General features: G+C 31.8%; 2 protein-coding genes across 7 annotated transcripts in view; both read right to left on the minus strand.

The window, feature by feature from the left end:
• Positions 1-39: 39 nt before the first annotated feature.
• On the minus strand, positions 40-12454 carry LOC145313772 (uncharacterized). 3 transcript variants are annotated; one of them, XM_080153366.1, is made up of 7 exons: positions 12297-12454; positions 11750-11853; positions 7852-8774; positions 7245-7340; positions 5928-6458; positions 5220-5323; positions 4175-4259 (listed from the first exon to the last, which is right to left on the minus strand). In XM_080153366.1, exons 1-5 carry the CDS (start codon positions 12318-12320, stop codon positions 6307-6309), a joined length of 1299 nt encoding a protein of 432 aa, XP_080009492.1. In that variant the 5' UTR covers positions 12321-12454; the 3' UTR covers positions 4175-4259; positions 5220-5323; positions 5928-6306. The 3 variants fall into 3 exon arrangements, with proteins under 3 accessions (XP_080009491.1, XP_080009490.1, XP_080009492.1); XM_080153365.1 differs by lacking the exons at positions 7245-7340; positions 7852-8774; positions 11750-11853; positions 12297-12454 and adding exons at positions 40-156; positions 1315-2583 and having other exon boundaries at positions 4174-4259; positions 5928-6306; XM_080153364.1 differs by lacking the exons at positions 7245-7340; positions 7852-8774; positions 11750-11853; positions 12297-12454 and adding an exon at positions 254-2583 and having other exon boundaries at positions 4174-4259; positions 5928-6306.
• Positions 12455-18473: 6019 nt separating this feature from the next.
• LOC145313779 (uncharacterized) overlaps positions 18474-26771 on the minus strand; it is a 136370-nt gene continuing 128072 nt past the window's right edge. For all 4 annotated transcript variants that reach the window (XM_080153384.1, XM_080153383.1, XM_080153386.1 and 1 more), the window contains one exon: positions 18474-21769. The gene's annotated coding sequence lies outside the window, so the exon portion shown is untranslated. The remainder of the gene's footprint in view (positions 21770-26771) is intronic.

Genomic DNA, 26771 nt, shown 5'->3' on the forward strand with positions numbered 1-26771 from the left:
GAAAAAAATCACATATTTAATAAATGAACATATTGATAACAGGTATGGAGAAGATTAGATGAGATTTAATCAAGTTTTTTTGTGACAATTTAAATAAAATGTTTGATACCTATTAAACATTAGATAAAAATTTAAAATCATGAATAAATTATGGTACTTTCAAAATAAAAATAAATATTGTGATATTAATTCCAATTGAACTTCCTTGTTCATATGAAGCTCTATATGGATTCTAAGTGTAACTTCCACCTCCCCCCCCCCCCCCCCCATCTCACCCATTTGAATATTATGTGTTTAATTACGCAAAAAAATACAAAACAAGGATGACAACATCCATAAGTAGCGAAGCACAAAAAATTGTGTTATTTTGTATTATGAAGCCGGTTAAAGTAAATTACATACTAGATGCACATAACAATGGGAAAAAATATTTTGAAACTGTTAATGCAAAAAAGTTTTAAAATTTGACTAAAAATACCAAAGATATGGGGAAATATGTCAAACATATAAAAATAGCCAAAAACCTGCTGTAAGGCAGTTTGGCCGCCATTGTTTCTTTTCTTAAAACGCCAGAAATTTAATTTTAATATCTATAACTGAAAAATTTTTAAAAATTGGACCATAAACACCAAAGATATAGGTGAAAATGTGAAAAACATAAAAATAGCCAAAAACCTGCAAAAAGGCAGTCTAACTGTCATTGTTGTTTTCTTCAAACGACAGGAAAATAAATTTTGATATCTTTAACGAAAAAAATTTTGAAAAACGGGCAATAAACACCAAAGATATAGAAAAAAAATGTGAAAAGTATAAAAATAGCCAAAAACCTAATAAAAAGCAGTCCGACCGCCATTGATGTTTTTAGTTAATTGTGCTCCTTAATGATGGGAATGTTGTCAAAAATTTCATCTCTCTATCTTTTATAGGAGCCGAGAAATTCACATTTCCCCCAATTCATTAATTACGGACGGACGGACAGACAGACGGACGGACATTGTGAATTATAGAGTAGCTTCGCTACTAAAAAGAAATATTAAACACTGTTAAAACATAACAAATCAAGATGATTTTGAGAAGCATATTATAAAGAAAATAAATCAAGTAAAGACATTATATATTATTGCAAAGATTCAAATAATAACCATCTTTTTATTGCTAAGATATTAACTAAATTAAGGACTCATTAATTCTTATTTCTTACAGTTTATGCTAAAAGTTTGAAACATAAAGCACAATAAAATCAAATAGTTTTAAGCTTATTATGAAAATCATATTTTAAAAGGAATCAACAAAAGTTAAGTCATTGTACTATACCTATTGCATAGATTAAAAGTAAAAACTATCTTCCTGATATTAAAATTAAAACACATGTCCATATTAATTCTTAGTTTTCTCAGATGTCGCTTTGATAAGAGTATGATCTCATTTAGAATGTTACACACAATAAAAACAAATTGTTGTAAGATCATAAAAATTAAAATTAGTAGTACATTGAAGATATGTTAAACTATTAGGTGTATTACATTAAATCATTCTTATAATATCTAAACTTTCGACGTAGTTCCTCCAGCATGGAATAATTGATTACTTGATTGTTGGTGAGAATAATAGTATTCTCATCACAAGCATTAATTACAGAAAATACCAATTTAGATGATAAAATATAATCAAATTCAATTTCAAGATGAACCTTCTTTAAGTGAGGAAGCTGGAGGAAGGTGACATATTCTAGATTGTTATGGTCTTGAAGAAAAGATAGTTCAGATAGATGAATTTCTGCTATAGTATTCTTTGAACTTTGAATAAAAGTTAAAGCATCAGTTTCAAACATTCCATTGATGTTTAGATACTTCAGTTTGGAAAATTGTATATATTCGAATTCAACATAATCCATTTCATAATCATCAGACATACTAAATCCAATCTGCAACTTTGTCAGTGTACTTGAGTTTAGATTCAATAATAATATAGACAATTCCTTATCAACATCATCTAAACTCAACACTGAAAGGTTCCTGATATTTAAATCTTTAAAATTATTATCGTTCGGGCAGATTCCTCGCATCTCTAATTTTGTTACATTTTCAATATTGACAGATTCTATAACAAATAAAGCATCTGTATCACCAAAGTTTTTTAGTAGAAGTGATTTTAGATTTGGAAGATAGGCTAAGTCATTACCATTGATTTCATTTCTATCATTCTGCCACTCATCCATATCACAAATGGCTAATTGTTGAAGTTGATTGGCATATCTTGAAATAAAATTATTGCAGGATCCCCTCACTAAATTTAAATGTCCATGCCTACAGTCTTCACTTTTACAATTCTTCACATCTATGTTTATCCTCTCCAGGTTTTTGAAATAAAAATCTTCTTCTAGAAGAAAATCATAATTATCATGGCACAATGCAACATTGATTTCAGTAATATTATTCTTGTACTTAAGAATTTCTTGAATAAGATCAGCATCAGGTGCTCCCAAATCATCCCACATATCCAAATTATATGCAAGCTTTACTCCAGGTCTTAAAATTGCATCAATTTCTTTTGGTACTTCCAGTATGAACTTCATTCCAGTATCTTATTGTTTAAAACTTAAATAATTCTCTAGGTATACAATTATCAATATTTAATTCATTAGGCATATTACATAATGCCAACTAAAAATATTATGATTATATTTTATCTGCTAGATAACTAGTAATGTTAATTCAGAGATGGTAAAAAACCAGGTTTTTTAAAAAAGAACAAACCAGTTTTTTTTTTTATTTAAACCGGTTTTTTTTTGTTTTTTTAAATAATATACAAATTATAGGCCTGCTCCCCCCTCTTTTTTCTCCCCCCCTCTTTTTTCACCCCCCCCCCCCCAAAAAAAAAGGGATAGTGGACAATTTACTGCCACGTCTCGCGGTCGTAGCGTTCATGCGTTATATTTGAAGGGTGACGCAAATTTCAGATCTCGTTTTTCGCTGATTTTTCTTCATAAGATAAAAGCGATGCTTGCAAGATTATTTAATTCGCTATAATATAAAGACAAATTTTTCTCAAATCGCGAAAACCCCCCCAACCTGAAAGTGGGGAAGAGAATGAGGGAGGGGGTATAACCGGGTGAAGGAAGATTGGGTAATTATATATTTAGGAATTCTTAAAACTTGTTCTTCCCCTTCTCTTTTTTTCCTTCCCCCAACAAATCTATAATTCTGGTGTTCATACAAATGCGCCAATTTTTGTTTTATAAATTTTTTTAAAAAATAACATCTGTTTGGTTTTCCTTTGCAATTAAGCTTTTTTTTAGGTACAGGGAAGGTTTTTAACTACTTTGGGAGAGCGTACCTCCACCCTCCCAGTTTAAAATCCCCCCCAAATTTTTTTTTTGATATTTCTTATTAAAACTCAAATTAAAAAAGTACAAGGGCGGTTGACTTATCCCCCTCCAAACTTAAGAACACCTAGAGGCTTCTAGTGGGCGTTGCCCCTAGTCTATCTTAAATTAAAAGCTATGTCTTGCATTTTTTTATTCGATTAGGTGTTTGATCACGAATTGCATATGGTAAAAATATTTTTCTTATTTAATTGTTATCATAATAAGATAAAAGTTATGCTTGAAACTTGTTTTAATAGCTATTTTTATATGTTGCATCTTTAAAAAAACGTCAAATTTGTAAATTTTATACTCATTTGCGTCATTGCGTATTTTCGGTATTTTCTTACCCGTCACCTTTAACCGGTTATAATAATGTTTTGTTTTCTTGACTTTAAATTAAACTCTATCCCAAAAGGACCCGAAATAGGGCAGCCCAAAACCGCCCGCCCAATTTGACAACCCTGGCTGATACAGTTATTTAGGTTTTTGAGAGTTATTTACTGTATTATTTACGTTATGAAAAGATATAACTGGAAAGATAGGCCTTTGTATAAATATTTTTTAAAAACCATCCCCACCTTGTTTTTTTTTGTTTTTTTAAGCTTGTTTTTTTTTAACCAGGTGGTTTTTTTATGCCATCTCTGAATGTTATTCTTAAATATCTCCTCTCAAGCATTAAAAATCTCTATGTGAATTTTAGCCAAGTTCTTTTCAAATTGTATTCATTAGATCTTGACAAAAAATATTAAATCTAATGAGATTTTCATTTAATTTTTAAAAATATCATTTATGTTTTTAAGACATTCCTGAAACAGACACTAGTGTTTGTTCCAATTTGATATGGTAGGTTCCAAACAATGATTCAAATTCATTTGATACAGTTGTGAAGAACCTAGATAATACAAGATAATAATGGATTAAGGGGTGGGGGGGGGGGGGGGGAAGTTTTGCCACTTTCGCGTAAACAGTGTTCTGTGGACTAGGTATTGATTTTAGATTATAGGTTATTTAGGATAAAAGTTAACTTTTGGGTATTAGTTCACGTATATTTAATCATTTTTTGAATCGGTCTCCAGGTTCAGGTGCTGCAGGCTGGAAGGTCGTTTCTGGACAGGTAAAAAAATTTAAATTTTTTTGTTTGAAGAGTTAGAGAGCAACTTATTAAACAAAATATGCTTCTTTTTGAATGTTATTAACATATCTGCAGAAAAAAATAAATTCGGCCTCCAGGTTCAGGTGCTGCAGGCCTCCAGGTACACTCTGGACAGGTAAAATTAAAAATATTTATTTGAAGAGTTAGAGGTACACTTATTTAACCACCTGCAGCACCTGAACCTGGAGACCTATTTAAAAAATGATTAAATATACGTGAACTAATACCCAAAAGTAAACTTTTATCCTAAATAACCTATAATCTAAAATCAATACCTAGTCCAGAGAACACTGTTTACGCGAAAGTGGCAAAACTTCCCCCCCCCCCCTTACATTTCATGAGTTAATGTACCTAGATAGTATCATAGCATAAATATAGGCTAGCAATGAAAATATTCAAAAGAAAAGTAAACTTTAACCATGTAGTTTTTGAGTTACATTCAAAAATGTCAAAAGTGATAAAGAAAGTTAACATTACAGATAAATATTTGTTAACACAGATAACATGAATATATTGTGTAACTTTTAGAATTTCATACAGCATTATATACAACAAACTAGGGCACCTCTAAAATAGTATTCATGTTGATTTTTAGAAAATAAGACACACATCCAGGGGTGTATATTCTGCAAATTTGACACTGCTAATTAAAATTTGAAGAAAAACTTATAAAATGATATAAAGTTACTATAAACTCACCAAGAAGAAACACACCTCAACTCTTTAAGATCATCAAAAGATAGGAATTCAAATATTTTTCTCATGGCCAGCAAGGGAACAATTCTAAAGTTTCCAGCAATGTCCTAAAAAATAAAGATGTTTAGTTGGTTCTAAGAAGTAGGCGCAGTCTCGCTTATTACCCTTTTGAGCACTGTAACAATCCCCTCACCCTTTTAAATTACAAAATTAGTTGGAAAGGGGGGGGGGGGTTGAGGGAGGTGTGGTTATTTTCATGATGTCAGGTTGGGTTCAGGAACCCTCAGTAGAGGTTTTGGCATAGAAAAAAACCAGATCCCCCACCCCTTGCTCAACCTACACATTGAGCACAATTTCTTATAAGATTAGGTTTCATTTAAACTTACTAATGCATTTTAAAATGAAAAAAATAACTCCATTGGTGTAAAGTTAGACAAAACTAATAAAAGAGAGGGGTAGGTTTCTGGTAAAATCCGTAAAGGTGTGTGTTTTAAGCTTTTAAAATAGTAGTAGAACGATAATATTCACTAAATATGTGTATTTCTTATTAAAAAGAACTATAGACAAAAAAAATATTGTTCTACTACTGTTTTAACTCATAGCACATAACATTTACGGATTTTCCCAGAAACCTACCCCTCAGATAACACTTGTTATTGAGTAGTATTTGTATTTGGCAAAAGTTAAGGTAACACCAAAACATTTCTTTACCTTAGGACATTTACAATTTTCTTTTAATTTACGGATTTCTTGCTCAAATTGTTGAATTCTGGCCATCAATGTCATATTCTGTGCCTCCAATTCTTCATTTCTACTTTTCAAGCTCTCCATTGTTTCAGGTAATTCTCCATTTTTTCGTTTCTTGCTCATTTTATGGTTTCTCTGAAAAAAATAACACAGCATAGAAGTTTAAACAATTAGATCCGCCATAATAAAAACAAAATTTATCTGAAATAAAATAATAGAAATAAACATAAATAAAATAAGCAGTTAATAATGAACAAGTTATTCAATAACTTTCAAGCAGATGTTGACTCAATATTACAACATTAGCATACAAATACATTCATTTAACTGCTGGTTTATGACTTCAATAGTCATCAGAATCTAATTGGTCAAATGATTCATCCGAATTAAACTGGCTTGAATCATCATCGAAGTTGAAATACTCATCATCATCCAGATTTGACCAATCTTCAAAGTCTTCATCCCAACTGTCGCACATGCCAACACTTTCTTCATCTAAACAATAAGGATATTAACATCTATAGAAGCGGAGCTCAAAAATCAGATGGACAAACTAAAATTGACTTATTTGGAAAGTTAAGAAATAGATTTTTATTAGAAATGTGAAAAAATCTTATAAATATGTTGTTAAATACGTAAGATATCTAAGATCAGGGAACCTACGTTGTAAAGACTTTACAATAGAGATGCTTTTTCTTATGACATATCTAGTGTTTTATAGACCTAGAAATATGTATTTAAAATCATAGTAAGGGAAAAACTAGGAACATCATGTAAACAATTATGTCAAAATGTATCAAAGCTTCAACATTAATAAATAATATTCAGTAAACATTTCGAGACATAAATTGTACCTAATTGTTTAAGGAATCATAATGTTAAGTTTGAAATCTATTGGATGATTCTATTATGCCGAATTTAATTATCAAAGTTAATAAATACAGACTGTAATTGTAAAAAAGCCTTGCTTTAAAACTTAAAAGAGAGGAGACGGATGCGACACTGTTTTAACCAAAACTGAAACACGAAAGAATTTAACCAAAATTAAACTTCATTAAAATTTTGTCTGACAGTCGCTTTAATAAGTTAAAATGTGGAACTGAAGAAACGGCAGCGGGACCGCAGTTCCCGCTAAAAAGCCACCGTTTGTATCCACCAAGATAATTTAAGTAGTTTTCAATTTGATTTTTTTAAAGAGAAGGGAATGGTTAGTGCTCGACAGGATAATTGAGGGAGAGCATTTTTTGTCCTATTTATACATTTAAACCTATGTAACATTACCTGAGTCAACTTCAGGGTTCTTGGGATAGGTTTTGAATGATTTAAGATCCTCATCTCTTAGATAAACATTGTTGTGTGTCATATATTTCACAGAATCCTGATTTTAGAAATAAAAATAATATTAGGTAATACCATATCATATTCAACATGTTTCTACAAATTGAAAAATATTAAAAACAAAATGAAGTTTAAGCTTGATGTATACCATGATTAATCCTAAATAGACAGGTTTTATTTCAATTTAAAGAGGGAGTGAATTTTAGATTAGCTAAAAAGGGGCGAGGCGGATATGAGACACTTTTAGTAACCAATCCTAAAGCTCAAAAGAACCCGACCATAAAAGTTACAGCACTAAAATTTGGCATAGCATTTAAATTAACGAGGTAGGTATAATGTGAAACTGTTATGAAATGACGGCGGAACCAACACTCCTGCCGAATACAACAGTTACAGTTTCAAATCATTTAGGAAAAGCCTAGTTTTTTCCAACAACTACAAAAAAAACCTTCATCCCCTTATTCACCTCCCTCCATTTAAAAGATAAGATTTTTGGCCTATAAAGAACATGATTATTAATATTTTAGCTACCTAAATATTTTTTTCCTTCCCTGAGAAGCTTGCATTAGACCGACCACTGTTTCCCTGCTTGCCTCTTTAATTTCAAGCATTTCAAGTTTTGGCAACACCAACCCCTTCTTGTAAAGAGATATGTCTATACTTTCAAGTTTTAGATCTGTGAGTGTGTTTCTACATGCTTGGAGCATACACAATGCAAGATTTCCTGGAATATCTCGCATGTGAAGATATCTCAGTTTGCTAAACTCAGCACTATCAATTATTTCTTTGTCAAATTTGATGTCGTTTAATTTTAGAATCTCTAATGTGCCCAGACCCGCCTCCATCAACGCAACAATACATTTCTCATCATAATAGTTGCGGATATGAAGAACTTTCAGGTTTGGAATATCAATGTGGTAGTCAACAGCAGCTGAATCATATTCAATATTCTTAATCTTGAGCTCACTGAGTGTGTCCTTGTAAGCATGGATCAGTGACATCAGATGAGAATTTTGCATAACATCAACAGTAAGTGATGTCAGCTTTGGGATCGATGGCAGCCTCAATTTTACATTAGGTGTTAGAACAAGAAGTATAAGGTTCATCTCTTCAAGAGTTTTGGCATGTCTATCTAACATAACTTCACAAATTTCTTTATTAAGCTCCTTATCAATAGAAGAAAAATTGAGTCTCAGCCTTTGGATCTGTTGAAATTCAAAAAAGGGTTGCAACAAAAATTCATCTCCACTTTCAGTACAGAGAGCAATAATGTTATCCTTGTACTTTGAAAGAACTTCTTTACGTGTTTCAGTATTACTGTTAGAAGTGTTGATGTTCAACTTTATGTCATTCAACCCATAGGGTCTCTCCATAGCTTGATCTAAATTCACAATGTCAAAGTCAGGGAACCGAAGCTTGATCCTGTATGTACCAAATATATTTTGGCATTCACGGGATACTTTCTCAAAAAACCTAAAAAGGTAGGTAAGTTGGGGGGGGGGGGGGGGGGTATTGCAACCATCTCGTAATCAGTGAGCAAATGGCACTTAGAATTCGAATTTCGATCTGAACTTTTGCATGAGTAATCCTTGGTAGGTCTATTTTCCCTAAATCGAACAAAAAGTTGGAAAAGTAACGGCTGGCGGCTCAGCCATTTAGCCTTTTTTTTGCCTATTTTCAGGGTAAATCCATCATCAATTACGTAGGAATCAACTTTTTAAAACATATTTTTGGTTTAATTTATGTTAAATGATAGCAATAACCATTATTAAAACTTCTAGTACCAACAGCTACCATCTAAAACCGATTAATAGCGTTTTGGAGTGGTAAAGAGTATTATGTAGAGATAGGTTTCGGGACTAATTTGTAATATAGATATCCAAAAAATGGCAAAACGGCTGAGTTGCCAGCCGTTAGCCGTTACTTTTCCAACTTTTTGTTCGATTTAGGGAAAATATACCTACCAAGGATTACTCATGCAAAATTTCAGATGGAAATTCGAATTCTAAGTGCCATTTGCTCACTGATTACGAGATGGTTGCAATACCCCCCCCCCCCTAGATATACCACACTTTTCTGGGATCTTGCCGAGTCAAGTATCAACTGTTGGGAATATCAAAGGATGACTCCATGCAAAATTTGAGCCGGATCCGGCCAAAACCGGCCGTGAATTTTATAAAAAAAACCGGTTTTTTCCGGTTTTTAGGGGGTATCTGTAAATCGATTCAGCTGGAGCAAAACCGGTTGGAGGTACAAAAAATTTTACTTTACATGAAATTTAGCCAATGCAATTGCCTACAAAAATGTACTTCATCATCAACTTGATTGGACAACTCTTTCCCCTCCTAAATGTCCATTAAAACCTCGGAAACGGCAAAAATCGACAAAAATCACGCCTTCGGCGGCAAATAACGGCTAAACGGTCAGTCGGAGGCGAATGAAACATAAATAAAGAAATGTCCGCCTCAAAAAGTTGTTCAATATCAAAGAGATGCTTGAAGTCTCTAAAACGACTCCTTCCCCTCCTTTAAGGGGAAAAACTGAAAAACGTCATTTTCAAAAGTATGCCCACTTTGTGGGTGTGGGGGGCACTGAACCCGTCACCCCAGGGTCACCAAATATAAAGTCTAGGCGGCTCACATTGCTGAATTTTCACCAAGTGAAAGTCTTGTGTCATTATCTCTTATGAGAAAAAAGTTATTAATTAATTAAAATTTCAAATTTTGATTTTTGATGGATTTCTTTGATGAAATGACAGGCCGGTCAATTTTTAGGCCATTTTTTGCGGTTTTTGGGCCGTCAGGCCCAAACGGTTTGAGATAATCTCACGGGACCTTTTGCCCAACCTAAGTCTGGTTATTTGTAAGGTCTAGGGAAAAAAAAAAGACTTACGCAAAAGATTATAATTATAATCTTTACACAGAAAAATGGCACGAGGTGAGGGTTTGAGGGGGCAAAATGAGCCGACCAGCGATTTTTGACGGCGCGCAGCGACGTCGTGATTCATCCAATCCGAGATTTTTTTTTCTTAGACCTCACAAATAACCAGATTTAGGTCGGGCAAAAGGTCCCGTGAGATTATCTCAAACCGTTTGGGCGTGACGGCCCAAAAACCGCAAAAAATGGCCTAAAATTTGACCAGCCTGTCATTTCATCAAAGAAATCCATCAAAAAATCAAAATTTGAAATTTTAATTAATTAATAACTTTTTTCTCGTTTAGCCGTTATTCGCCACCGAAGGCGTGATTTTTGTCGATTTTTGCCGTTTCCGAGGTTTTAATGGACATTTAGGAGGGGAAAGAGTTGTCCAATCAAGTTGATGATGAAATACATTTTTGTAGGCAATTGCATTGGCTAAATTTCATGTAAAGTAAAATTTTTTGTACCTCCAACCGGTTTTGCTCCAGCTGAATCGATTTACAGATACCCCCTAAAAACCGGAAAAAACCGGTTTTTTATAAAATTCACGGCCGGTTTTGGCCGGATCCGGCTCAAATTTTGCATGGAGTCATCCTTTGATATTCCCAACAGTTGATACTTGACTCGGCAAGATCCCAGAAAAGTGTGGTATATCTACCCCCCCCCCCCTTTAAATAAAGGTTAGTAGTAGAAGGTAAAGGGGGGAGGCGGATGTGCCACTTTTTGAAACCAAAACTAAAAGTCAAAGGAACTCAACTAAAAAAAGAGTTACAGGTCTGAGATTTTGCATGGCAGTTGCTTAATAGGGGTACAATATGGAACTGTAAAGAAACGGCGGCGCAACCGCCGAAAACCGCCGAGAAAAGGCAAAAAAAATTCGGCGGGAAACGCCGGTTTTCGGCGGTTGCGCCGCCGTTTCTTCACAGTTCCATATTGTACCCCTATAAAGCAACTGCTATGCAAAATCTCAGACCTGTAACTCTTTTTTTAGATGAGTTCCTTTGTTAACTTTTGGTTTTGGTTTCAAAAAGTGGAACATCCGCCTCCCCCCTTTAAAACAAAATTAAAATGGAGGGAAATAAATTCAACTAGGATAAAAAATATATACACCCCTGAGTCGGATTATGTACAATAAAAATTATGTAGTAATACAAAGAGGCAGTTTACCACTTTGACATTTTATACTCATCATAAATGGATAAAGCTTTCATCTTTCAAGAAGTTTGAAAATCCGTTGATCATTGCCCAGGGAAGTTATGTGTTATAATCTAGACCATTGAATGAGCAAACTGATAAAAATTTTACAAAAAAATGTTTACCCTTTAAATTAAAAAACAAAGTATGACGACAAATATAATTAGTGGAGTAATCAAACATTAAGTTAAATCCTCGCAATATATTCTAAACACCTAAAGCTAGCAAGTAATAAAACATTTTATAATCAACAGAATATCACTCGATCTTTAGAGACCGACATTCATCACATGAAGCCGTAGAGTAGATGAACAGTTGTTAATACGTATATTTACCATCGATTTATGCATCTAAATCTCTTCTTTTGCCCTTCTGTGCAGAAACTTAAAAACTTCAGAAATGCCAACAGTGGCATTTTCTGAAAAACATCTGGAGGATCCTAAAATAAAAATAAATAGTGTAAAATATGCATATTGTGCTACAAACAATAATTGAATTGCAAAAATATTTATAAACATAAGGATTACGATATCTCTCAAATTAAAATGTCAAATTGAGAAAACTAATTTTACATGAATTTTTAACATAAATCTAAAAAAAGGGGGAAGGGGGTATAGTAGTGCGCAAATTTTTGGTGCTATGAGGCAACTTAACAATCAAACTGGACCTAAAGTAAAAACATACACTAAACCCCCCCCCCATTCTTGTTTATTTTTAAAAATTTAAAGAGGGGTTCTGTGCTTATCGACTTTGAGGCACTTTGTTTGAAACCATTCCATATTCTTATAACCTAACATAGAAATTCTCTTTTTGTTTATGAATTCAAATCTAATATAAAGGTTATAATTGCTATGATGGGTTTACTTTTTGAAACAAACTGACCTCATTTTTATTTGCAACTTCCATCACTGAGACTTCTGAAGAAAATTCTGAAGTATATGAATATGATCTACTTTAAATAGAATATTTATAACCATTCCAACACAAAGAGAGGGTTGAACACATTCAGAAATCGGGTATTATTCTCTTAGAAATATTTTTTGAATTTTGAAACTTTTTATTCAAAATTCATTATTCAAGAAAATTTATATGATCTTATATCTTGGTTAAATTAAAAAATCTACTAGGTAAATATAATTACATTTATAAATTATACCTTTTAACAACAAAACTAATAAAAATTTGAAAGACAATAAATTTCAATTTAACAGAATCATTATAAAGAGCAAAAAATTGCAGAAAAATTAAAATTATTTTTGTCGACGAAACTAAACTATTGGAATTGGCGCTAAATATATAATGTAAACAAACTGTTTCGCGGCATGTGCGCTACTCTAATGTCGTCTTCCGCATAAGGTTATTTTAAATAATAAGATTTTGAATGGCAAGAAATAATACAATAATTTATGGATTTATTATTACTTGGATCTTGCACAAGGTTTTGATGTACTCTAATTGTAACAAAGTGAAACTTGGAGCGGGCTAAAATAACGACTCCCCATCCAACCATTTACCCCATCGATCCTAAACCATCCCACTGGGTGACCGCAATGGCCAATAAGTGATATCAATGTTAGCAAACTCAATTGACGACATTTTTCACCTCTCATAATATCCCCATATATTCTATATCTATTATCATTGTGAATTATATACTATTATAGAAAAAAACTTTCATGTTTAGTTCCAAAATTATATATTATTTACTAAGTATATTTACTATAACTTTTATTTAATAGATTCTTCCAATTTTTAACATTTACAAAACAGCCTGCTTTATTACTTCAAGATCCATGTCAGATCTATATAGGAAATAAATGTCTATAAATGAGCTCAAGTTTTCCAAGTAACAAGTGTATAAAACTCATAGTGCTCCAATAATCCATAATAAACTCTCATTGACCAGAACAATAAAACACATCATTTTACTCTATGAAGAATAAATTCATTTGTTTTCATTTCATGTTGCTATATGAATTAAATTGAAGTATTAAATTTGTATTCATAAAACAGAAAATTTAAATTTATAATATAGTAAATAAAAGAAAACTTAGTTTTAAAATAATTTGATACTAGCGATACGTGCGTAATGCGGTCAGATATTGAACTAAAATTTAACAGTTAACTAAACATTTTAACCCTTTCTGGACGATAATTTTAAATAAAAAAATATTAGGATCCTAAAATATTTTAATAATTATTAATAAATATTATAAATACTTTAATACTTTAAACAGGGATAGGACAATGGAAGTAAAAGATTAATATTCAATCTAGCTAGTAGCGGGATAAGTTTAGAACACCACCTCTAGTATTTTCATATTTATATATTTCTCTTTGAAAGTTTTATTGCGTTATAATTTAATTCAATTATCCAAATTCATTATCTTTAAATTGTAATGTTTTTATTCCATTTTGTATTTATTTTTTTTTCTAAACATGAAATAATCTGAAAAATGTACACTTTACAATAATGAATGCGAGATGCATTTTTTCCGGTCACGTTTTAGTACAGTTTCTAATATGGTTTTCAAAAGAACTTTCCGGTCTTTTTGCAGACAGAGACAATCGTAAAATACAGTTCTATAATTAGGGACATTTTATAATTGTCCTATCAATTTGAAACTTGCATGATGATTCCTATGACAGAACGCGTAGCAACTTTAAAATCGTGTACCAACATTATAATCTTTCATCTCCCTCTCTCCTTCTCTCTCTCTCCCGCTCTTTTTCTCTCCTCCTCTCTCTCTCTCTCTCTACTCATGTGCTGAGAAATGTTTTATATAAAAAAGTTTAAAAAGTTAAAAGAGGCCATTTTCATCTTATTCCTGGGGTAAAGGAGTAATTAATAAAACATTTGTATTTACATGATCGATTTCAGAAGCAACAACTTATAACACGTAAAAAGTATATACTTTCCTTATATAAAGGTAACAAGATTTCTGTCAGTCTTTATCAAAAAATCTCGCTAACCGCTGAACCGAAATGGTTCTGTTTTACAATGTAGCTGGCAAGTCCTGGGAATGTTTTTAACTATTTTAGCTGGAATGGGGGGGAAGGGTGAAATTTTACTGTTTCTTTTTTAAAAAATGAAAAAATTGGGGTTCAAATTCAATCAACCCCCTCCACCTCCACCTAAAGTTTTCCTAGAGGCCTCTAGGGACGTAGCCGCTTGTAATAGTTATAAACAACCATAAGTTAAGTTGAAGAATAAATAATTGACGACAGTGTAAGTGTGTGAATTAAATTTGATACACCTCTCTAATACAGCCATGGGGTGGGGGGGGGGGTGTCAAGATAAAAAACTACCTTCCTTAAATTTATTTCTATTATGACACACATAAAAAAATAATCCTATAATATAAAATATTAAGCTATTTTTGTCTGCAGCGAAGGATTTCCCCAACCGCTAAACCGATATGATTCTCCTTTACAGAAGAGCATATGACACTTTTTTTACTTTTGAGTAAGTGGTTGCAGACCAAAGGAAATAACCACCCCGGGTGCGCACACCCCTGACAACATACACAGTGCTAAACCTCTAAAAAAAAATTTTGTTTACAGAAATGACAGACAGACGGACAGACCCTCTTTGAGCCACTAAACTTATGGAGGAAAAGAAATATAGCGAGTTTATTGTACAATTTTACGCGCAGGTTTTGAGCAATAAAACATTTCCTTTTTTCCTGGAAACTTATAACACGAAAAAAAAGTATTTTCAACCAACTCACGTTCTTTATTCGTGTTTTACTCGCACACCCCCACACCCCCACACACACACACACAAGCCACACACATTCACATGCACTCAATATATAAGTTATTTATTGCATCGTATTATAGACATCTTTCCGCAGATATTTAAATTAAAAATTATAAGATTTAAACCAGTTTTGTTAGCCCCGAGGAGCCAAAGGCCCGAACTAACAAAACTGGCATTCATCTTAAGATTTTTTTAGTATTCAGTCAGAAAGCTGTCTGTAATACGATGCTATACATGATTTTTTTAGTTCTGATCAGTGGATATTGATCGGTTGGAATCCATACTGGAAATATTCTTGCGTAAAAATTATTTTTATAATTACTTGGATTTTGCACAAGATTATTATTTACTCTAATAAAGTGAAACTTGTAGCTGGCTAAAGTAACGAGTCAACAACCTCCCCCCCCCCCTTTTCCTATCCCCTCCATTCCACTGTATGAAAGAACTGACCAATAACTGATGTCCATGTTACTAACATAATATTTCCCCTCTCATAATATCTCCGTATATTCTAAATCCAATATGTCGCTGTCTACAGAGCGAAAAGTTATAAAATTGTTAAAAATTTAATTTTCTGTTTTTATACTCACGTGAACTCCAAAAATACTTGAAAACTTTTATTATATATAATTTTATTATACAAAGTAAATCCTTAAAAGAAACAGGATGTCTGTCTGTATGTCAGTGTGTTCTGTCACTCTTTTAGTTTTAATATTCGTTTGTCCTACCCTTTGATTTTAGTGCTTCAAAATTCATGAAAAGTCCCTAAAGTTGTTAAGCCTACGAATAAGAACACCTTGTTAAAAAATTTGGGGACTATTGTAATAACCAGCCCATTGTCCCCTTCCTTCCTGACTACGAATAAACTTAACAAGGACAATTATGATCATATGTAGCGTAGCAACAACAAACTAATATCTTTATGTCCTGTCAGATAAAGTAGGAAGGTTTAAGTCTGACAAAATATCTAACCAATGAACCGATTGAGTTTTTGATTTTATGATACCTTCACATAGCTTTTTAAATGGTTTCAAATGCTATATATATTCTTAAGTTAAAGTATTTGGATGGATTCAGGCTTTTTCTCTTGTTTCCCTTGTATATCTCTTAGATGCTAGTGGTGACAAAAAAAAATTTTCATTGCAATTTAATACTTTCAATCTTCATACCTACAGAAAAGAAATTTTTTTAAATGAGGAAATTGGAAACAAATCACTGAATGTCCTTATCCTACTAAGAAATAGTACCGGACGCTTCCTCATACTGGTTATAGAGTAGCTGCGATTTCTAATGGAAACGTTTTTAAATAGATTAAAGAGAATCTTTGCCACTACGCAACAACTCTTGAAAATTTTGAATAAAAGAATTATGGCTGAGTTAGCAATGATTAAATAGGGAGGGGACATTGGGCTGTTTTTTTCTCTTGTCCCCAAAGTTTTCTTATTCGTTTGCTTTATTAAATTTTGATTTAAATGTTAGTTTATTAACTTGAGTTTCCAAACGTTTTAACCACTAATTGTCATCTACATTAGGGATAATTCTGTGTATCATCATTGGGGATGTACATCAATTTATCGGCCATTGTCTTATTCTTTTAGATCCCTGATAAATTAGGCTGACATGAAATATTTTGTTCTGGAAAGAGGAGTGAAAAGAACAAAACTAACAATTTGACTGGAGCACATTATATATTTTCAGGGATCTAAAAGGAATAAGACAATCGCCAATAAATTATAAAGCTCTGGCACTCTACAATTGTCCTTCCCTCTGATTATAGAGCTTTTAAGGATGTTGTCATCCTTGTTTATCATTCCTAAAAGATGTTAAAAGATTATCGAACTTTTTTTAAGATCTTAATTGTCAGGCACTTTCCAAATACTTTGTAATATGAATTTAAAACTCTTTTAATACAAAAACATTTCTGATCAATTACAATAATGGCTTCAACTTTTCTTTGCCCTCAAAAGTTAAAAGTAATTTTCAGAGATAATTTTCTATTAAATAGTATCTGCTACTATCCCTCAAAGAGCATTTCGAGTACTAATCAACTCCCCCCCTCTATCCCTATAATTTTTAAGATAAATTGAAATTATATTTTTTTCATATGTCTACCGCTACGAGGGGTCTTAACCCTGCGGTGATTATACCTTCGGTATTCTAACCCTTTAAGGCTATCCAGTCCCCAATTAACCTAATCTAAGGTTTATTAAGTTGATCTCTTAACCCTTACAGATCAGGGGGGGAGGGGCTCCAAGAGCCCCCCCCCCCTCTAATTTTTTTTAATCTCATTTTTTTGTAGGTAAGATGGAGAGCTGTAACTTCATGACTTTTTAAGTTTAGTAATTATACGTCGGCAAGAGTTGATTTTATTAGGATATCTGGTCTGTGTCGGTCGTGGTGTCCGGTCAAAGTCGGTTGGGTAGCAAAAAAAATTTGAAAAATTCTAAATAAATCTTAATTTCTACATTATGACTTTTGTGTATAAGGTAGAAACCTAAATTTTTTTTGGTGAATACTTAGATATCAATGACCTTCTGAGAAAAGTGGTGTTATGACCGTTTGACCGCTCCCTGACCGACTTTATGACCGATTTTTGTCCGGCTTTTACTTCAGACATATATCATGAATATCGTGGCTTCTATTAAAGCTAGAAACCTATGTTTTTTTTGGTAAATCCTTGAGCAATAATAAACAGATACAAATATTAATTTGCGCTGCAAAATTGGCCGCTCTACAGCTGTTTTTAAATTTACGTCTTTATCTGTATCAGGAGCCGAGATAGATGGGGGGGGGGGGGCTCTTGGAGCCCTACCCCCCCCCCCCCCCCGATAAATTAAGGTGGGAATTGGGGCCCGATCTGTAAGGGTTAAAAAAGATAACAACATATTTCTATCTCTACAGTTAATTGGAGTTTTATAATCCCTTCTTTAAAGTAACACACTTCGTTTGATGTTATCATCCTTGTTTTCATGTTATTTCCAACTCTTATTTACAACCTCTCTGGAGACCTTTTATACCGTCTGATGTTTTTTTTCTTTTCTGAGTTTTGGAAAAGTTATTACTTAGGAAAAGTACACATAAAGTTCAAACAACTTTTTTTTTGGAAAAAATAGTATTGTAATAGTTATTCATCAACTCGATTGGACGAATAAATTCGCACAACAATAAAAATGTGGGAAAAATAAGATAACAACAGGAATCATCAATCTTCATGTTATTTTTTTTTGTATAGAGGGATTGCCATATTTGGGTCAAGTTTAGACTTTCAGCTTTGCTACTAAGATAAAACTAAAATCTATCTTTTCAATAATTTATTTATATTTGAATCGAGTACAATTTTAAGTTACAATAAGTTTTACAATTACAACTTTCTTTCTTCTGTATTTATGTAGTTTAAGATTGGTCACCCTACAGTTTTATAATTTTATTAATAATAAAATAATCATGTTTTTTAAGAAGAATGAATTTGTCAAATAACTGGGGGAAAGACATACATTAGCAACCATAAGAAGTTATGTGAGATAAATCAGGGCATTTCTATTAATTCATGTTTTAAAATACTTGATTTTAATTGTTTAAATAAGATTTTTGAATCTTTTGTTTATATGAAAATTAACCCTTATATAACACAATATAAAATCACAATTTTGGGTAGAACTTAAAAAAATACAAAGTTAGCATTATTCCTCAAATTGTTATTGGACCACACAGTCATAGTGAAAAATCATGTATGGCATCGTATTACAAAAATTTTCCACGAATATTAAAATAAATATAATTAAATCAATATTAATTGGTAGCCCGGGTCTTTGATCCCTCGTGGCTAACAAAACTGGTTCTAATCTTATGATTTTTTATTTTAATATCCGTGGAAAGCTGTCTATAATATGATGCAATAAATAACTATTAAAAAGTTTGGAGTTGTGTAGTCGACCAAGCAATTTAAGGGATCTTAACCAGGGATAAGACAATGGCCAATGAATTGATGTACATCCCTAATGATGATACACAAAATTACCCCTTCTTTAGATAATAAATAGTGATTGAACAGTTTGGTCACTGAACTTAATAAACCAACCGATCAAATTTCAATAAAGTCCCAAAAGTTGTTAAGCTAACAAATATGAAAGCGTATTTATAAACTCTGGGGACTATTGAAATAAGCAGCCCATTGTCCCCTCCCTTCCTTGATCTTGCCCAACAGCTAAACTATAGTGAATAAGAACAATTACATATAAAACTGAATGTTTTCAAATACTTTGTCTTTCAATCTAAAAATAATTTTGCATATTTTTTGCATTATTTTATAGTTAAAAGTTTTAATAAGATGGAATTATTATTTGCATTTATGTTGAATTTATAAATAAAATGCATGTTTTTTAAAATTCAATTAAGTTATCAAAAAAATTATCTGTGCTAAAATCAAAATAATCATAATTCATTAGGTTAAGTCAAAAAGATTTTTATCTATCTATTTAAAATAACAATTAGCACTGATTTTTAATTTTATACCTAATATTTTTATAAAAAAGATTTACATATTTTTTTTTGTTACACACAACCATTAGGTATTTTTTTCATTAAAATCTAACAATGTCCATTTTTATTGAATCATGGTCTTTATAGCTGATAAATATTTTCCAGTATGGCTTTCAAACCAATTAATGTCCGGTGGACTAAAACTAGTTCTCATCCATACAAAAAAAATCATGTAAAGCATTGTATTACAGACAATTTTCACGAATATTAAAATAAAAATCATAGAATTAATACCACTTTTGTTAACCCGGTCCATCGGCTCATCGGGGCCAACAAAACTAGTATTAAATTATAATATCCGCGGAAAGCTGTCTATAATACGATATAATAAATAAAGGTTGGTTCTTGATAATACAATTATAATGGACATAGTAAAGATTTTAAAGTTCTATTGATTTTTAATAATTATAATTTACAACCTGCAGCTGGACGATTAAATGTTTAAATATTATATATCTTCTATATAATCTTTATACTGAGCGCACTTTTACAACTTTTGATTTGCTATAAGCGAGAGATAGGTAAATAGTTATTTTGTGTCCATTTCAAAATTTTACAACATTAGATTCATATATTGTTACAATTCTAATTTAAATTGGCCAATTGATATCAATAAATACACAACATATATCATTAATATAATCTATAAACATATTCATACAAAAAGCTCAAAATGTAAGCAAAAGATACTTTACATACTTTACAACAAGTGAATCAAGTGCAGTTCAAGGTGAAATGTTCCTGGTAACGATTATTTTTAAAGGCTGCTAACAGCTAAACGATTGAACATATAGATTATACTTGCACAAAAGTATAACCAACAAGAAAAAGGCCTGAAAATAATATGGACTAGTCACTACTCAATAATGCGCACAGTTATCTCGCAGTGCAAAGAAATGCACGAAAAAAGACTTATTTTAAACCCTTTTTCTTTTGTAAAGCTTTCCCCGTGCATTATTAGATCTTGGCTACTCCAGCCTGTATAAATAAGGACTTCATGCCACTTGAACGGTGTGCGGGTTCGACATGTACGTTCAGACGTCTGGAAGGAAGCAGCCATTAACGATTTTTGAAGATAATCCTTACCAGGAACATTTTACCGTGAAGTGCACTAGATCCCAACAAGTAAAATAACATGCAAAGGGGGGAGTAGCAAGGTAGGGGCACAAACAAAAAAATTGGCCAATTTTTTCAACAAAAATAGTTCTTTACTATATAATAATATGAAGAAAATAAAAAAAATATGGATTAGGATGATAATGAAATAGAATTTTTCTTTAAATACATAATTTTTTTACATATAATTTTGTTATCATGGGAAAATCACACTTTGGTATTGAGTTAACATCACTATATTAGACTCAAATATTAGTCTAAAATATTTTTCACTATCACTGGGTTTAACATTTTTTTATCGATACATTATTTTCATTTTTACAGCGTTAGATTTTTATATTTTTCTTGTTGTTTCTTTAAAAATATGAATCACAATTAAAATTTGAGATACGTCAAAACTAATCTGGTTTATAATTAAGTACAATTTAAGATTGGGTTAACCCTTTACGGCAGAAAGAGATTCTGTTTTGAATGCCTCCCCTAATAAAATGGCATGACTTTTTATGATGAAAATATCTTAAAGTATTAAGCTCAAACTTAATGCCCAGTAAATAAAAAACTTTGGGGTTTGCAAATAATAAAAGTTAGTGGTCTTTAAAACATATTTTATCTATATGCATTTATAATATTTTCGTTTTGTAGAAGGCTTTTCTTTATATATGATTGTAAATTTTGATGAATTGGATGAATGAATTGTATTTATGGTAGGTGATCCTTATTTTGAAGAAAGGTAGAAATATTGGGATTGTGTCTTGTTTCTTTCTTCTACTTTTTGGATATCTATTAAAATTGTGTATTCAACTGATAGGTAAGGTGCCTATCTATCTATCTATGTTTATAACTGGATGTTGTGGGTGGAGTCCTAAATAACTGAGGGAGGAGTGTCTCTGCCGCTAGGGGCTATTCGTTGTCATCCAAACAGACGGTCAATCAGTCCCTAAAAAAAAGTAAAGTTAGCATTAAAAAATTCTAAAATTTACCAGGAATCGAAAGGTATACGACAATGGACAATAAATCTCTAATTACAATTCAATGAAAGTAACCAAAGTTGTTAAGCCAACAAATAAGTATGGGGTATCATAAAACTATGGGGACAGTGTATGTAAAAGCCAAATTTCCCCTCGCTTCCAGATAATTTAACCTAAAGATTTAGAATGCTAAAATTGGATTACCAATTCAATGTTTTCAAATAAATTTTCTAATAAGTCTTTTTATCCTATTATTTTCCGTTTTTCCTGAGAGTTTATTATCATTTATCAATCCAATAAAAACATTGAGGAATGAATAGCTGATAAGATACATTTTAATCAGTGGCGAGCACAGCAATTTACTAAATGGGAGGGGGGGGGGGGGGCGGAAACTTTGAGGATAAAAAAGAGGAAGAGAGTACTTCCTAATATTTGTTTTAGGGGGTTGTTGACCCTCTTACACCCCCTTTCTAGATTTTTGTTGATTTTGAGACACCTAGAACTTAGCAAAGCATTTAATTTAAATTATAATGTTGTTTATTATTAAAATTAACCATATAATAACTTTTCCCTTTATAGCTTCAAAACCGATTAATATCCAGTTGATTAGATCAGGTTCTCAGCAATACTGGAAAAACATGTATAGCATAGTATTTAAGACAATTTTCCACGAATATTGAAATAAAAAAAATCTTAATATTCACGGAAACCTTTCTACAATACGATACCATAAAAAAAATATTAAAAACGCACCAGTTAACCATAAACTTTTTCTAACGCACTTTGAAATTTGAATGAAGTGAAGAAAGCTTTTGATTCTCATGAGGAAAAATATGAAAGCAATTATTTTCAGAAATTCAGAGTTCCAAGTCACTCAAAGGCATTATAGAATAGTAAAGGGAAGATCAAATGGCTTTAATTATAGTTATTTATCTCATCGTATTATAGACAGCTTTCCGTGGATATTAAAATGATGAAAATACATGATTTTTCAGTATGACTGAGAACCGTTTCTGATTTAGGGGACATTAATGAGTTTCAAAGCCATTTCACAGTTAACATCTTAATGCTATTTCTATTACCAGCTGTTAGCGAGATCTTAGGAAACAGACGGACAGACTACTTTTTATTGTATATTGTACTATGAAAAACCTTTTTTAGCAGGGATCTATAGGGATAAGACTATGACCAATAAATTGATGTACATTCTTAATGACGATACACAAAATCATTTCTTCTGCAAATTACAATTAGTGGTTAAAACGTTTGGACACTCAACTAACATTTAACATCTAGCTAAACTACAAGACTGAAGAGGGTGCCATGTTCACCGAAATATATTTCAAAAAATAACTTAGAAGTATCAGAGACTATTTCACTAAGTAAATTTATCATCAACTAAATGAATCAACCAATCAAAATTCTGTAAAAGTCCCCCGAGTTTATAAGCCAACGAATAAGAAAACGTTATTATAAAATTTTGGGGAGTGGTGTGATAAATTCCCCAATTTCCCCTCTCTCCCTGTGCTTTAAGAGTAACTACACTTCCATAATGAATTTATAATTACACATTTAAGTACAAATCTTTAATTTTTCCTTGAGTTTCCAACCCTTCCAAACCAAAGATGGATGTATATATAAATAGATAGATAAATTTCATTCAATTTTCCTTATTTTTTCCCAACCCTTCCAAAACATGGATGGATAAATTATGAAACTGTGCAAAAAATTGGTATGTTGCTTTACTATGTTTTTACAAATTACCAAAACTTTTAAATAGCACAAAAAAGACAGTCTATTTAGTCCTCTTTCAATTATAATTGAATGCTTTAATTTATTTTTTTTTTGTGGGGGGGGGGGGCTAATTTTCTTCTAGGGGCGATTTCTCTTGGGAGGCTAGTGATACATTCCCCTAAATAGTTATAAACCTTCTCAGGACCTATGAGTAGCTCCATTGTGAAGGATAACTATATCGGTCTAGCGGTTAGCGAGACAAACAAACAGACAGAGATCCTGTAACTTAGCAAAAAAACTTTGTTGTTTTATTTGGACTTTAAGTTCTATACAGAGTGCATTTTTGTCATATAAATGCATAACTTTCTGCAGAGGCTATATGGGGGGGGGGGGGGGGTGGTTGTGAAGCGGATAAATAAGGGATGAAATCAGGGGTTAGAATGTAAAAGGATTGGTTTTCTCCCTCAAAGTTCCCCCTGTAGGTTCTATACCCAATATAACCTAACCTAAGGCTTTACAACAGCAATTGATATATTATTACTTGGATGTTAAACTCGGATTTCCATGTACTAAATACTCACAGCTAGCTAAAATACCTACACCCCCTACCCAACCCCTTTACTTCAATCCCTCTCATCCTAATGGATAAACTGACTAATAAATGAGGTCCACATAACCAGGCTAAATTAACGACAGATTTTCCCCTATCAAGATATCCATGTATATCCAATATACATTAGATCAGCCTACACTTTTCCTTTTACCATTTTAAACAGTTTTTCATTTATTTCTAGGGGCGATATCTCTTGGGTGGATGGTGGTACACTCCTCCAAAATAGTTATAAACCTTCCTAATACTTATGATAATCTAGGTGAACCATATCGGTACAGACAGACACACACATAGACATCCTTTTACTTTTAAATGTAAATTATAATTCATTTTAACAACAAAAGTTCTTGATATTTATTTTTTTGACGTCACACATAAACAAGGAAAAAAGTTGTTTTGTTGATAATTAGTTTTTACAAAACTTCAAGTTTGAGCAAATTAAAGTCATGAATGAGCAAAAATACTATTTTTTAAAGTGAAGCTCCTCTTGTAAGTGTGAAATGCGCTTGTTGACTTTGTGATACCTTACTTTTGTGTTAAAATTGATAATTATTATTATTATTATATGTATTCAACCAACCATGCTAAAGTTGAATAAATGTTTCGTATGTTATGTTATATTAATTCGTTAAGGCTAGGTAGAACCAACAATAGATTCATCATTACTTGGATCTTAAATCAGATTGTCCTGCACTCTCATAAAGTGAAACTTGTAGCAGACTAAAATAAAGATCCCCTCCCTTCACCCCCTTTACTCCATCCTCTCCATTCCTACTGCACGAACTGACTGACCCATCACAGGGGAAATAGCAACCTAAATTGAGACAATTTTCCCCCTTCTTTATACCCACGTATATTCTACAAACAATGAATTATTAATAAAACAAGGATGACAACATCCATAAGTAGCGAAGCACACAAATTCGTGGATGGGACTGACAGTCATTGTTGTTTTCTCCAAACGACGGGAAATCTAATTTTGATATCTTTAACTGAAAAAAAATTTGAAAATCGATCCATAAACACCAAAGATATGGGGGAAAATGTAAAAAATATGAAAATAGCTAAAAACCTGCAAAAAATTAGTCTGACCGTCATTGTTGATTTCTTCAAATGACTGGAAATTTAATTTTTATATCTTTAACTGAAAAAATTCTGAAAATCGGTCCATAAACCCCAAAGATATGGGGGAAAATGTAAAAAATATAAAATAGCCAAAAACCTGCAAAAAGGCAGTCTGACCGTCATTGTTGTTTTTTTCAAACGACGGGAAATTTAATTTTGATATCTTTAACTGAAAAATTTTTGAAAATCGGACCATAAACCCAAAGATATGGGGGAAAATGTAAAAAAAATATAAAAATAGCCAAAAACCTGCAAAAAGGCAGTCTGGCCGTCATTGTTGTTTTCTTCAAACGACGGGAAATTTAATTTTGATATCTTTAACTGAAAAATATTTGAAAATCGGACCATAAACACCAAAGATATGGGGGAAAATGTAAAAAATATAAAAATAGCCAAAAACCTACAAAAAGGCAGTCTGACCGTCATTGTTGGTTCTCCAAACGACGGAAAATTTAATTTTTATATCCTTGACTTAAAAAATTTTGAAAATTGGACCATAAACACCAAAGATATGAGAAAAAATGGGGAAAATAAAAAAAATAAAAAACAGCCTAAAACCTGCTAAAAAGCCGTCCGACCGCCATTGATGTTTTATAGTTAATTATGCTCCTTTATAGAATAGAATAGAATAGAATTTATTAACTAATGCAATACATTTAAATTATTAAATATACATATAAAATCATATTTTAAAAATTGCATAGCAAGGAGTAATTAAGCCTTGGAGTAGGCCGTAAATTTACCCCTTTAATTGATTTCATTTATCATTTTATTTATAGCCAGAAATTACAAAAATTATTTATTATATAAAGATATTTACACGAATTTAATAGATCAATAATTAAGTGGGTTGACTAAATAACTATTTACAGTTACAGAAGTTGGTACAGATTTTATTTCTTACAGGAAAAGCATTTTCTTTTGTTGCAATGAAATGATTTATAATTTAAAAGATAATCTTTTTTAATCATGGACAATGATTTCTTTACAGAGTCTGAAAGCCTTATTTCATTTCTCAAGTTATTCCAAAGTTTTGGAAATGACACTGCTGGAAAATATTCAAGATGTTTTGTTTTAGGTATACTTATCAGTAACTTTTTTGATCTCTGAGAAGAAAGAACTTTAAACATGTTATCAAAGCTTTCTGGGAGTTTCTTATGAAAAAATTTACTTATAAAATTTAAAATGTTTAAATTTACCAAATCATCAAATTTTAAGATTTTAGATTGTCCAAACAAAATTTCAGTGTGTGCATTATAATTAGCACCTACAATAATCCTTATTGCCCTTTTTTGGTGTTTTCTTATTTGATCAATATCTTTACTTTTAGAGAGACCCCATGTGATATTAGAATAATTTAAGTGAGGCAAAATCATTGAGGAATAAATCGTTTTCAAAGTTTTTGATGGGAGAACATTTTTTATTTGATTTAATGCATATAGAGAACTAGAAACTTTGTTTTTTACCATTTTTGTATGCTCATTCCAATTGAGAAATTC

The sequence above is a fragment of the Acartia tonsa genome, chromosome 3 (genome assembly GCF_053477335.1).
Source record: "Acartia tonsa isolate MP-2025a chromosome 3, ASM5347733v1, whole genome shotgun sequence".
NCBI classification, from domain to species: Eukaryota; Metazoa; Arthropoda; class Copepoda; order Calanoida; family Acartiidae; genus Acartia; species Acartia tonsa.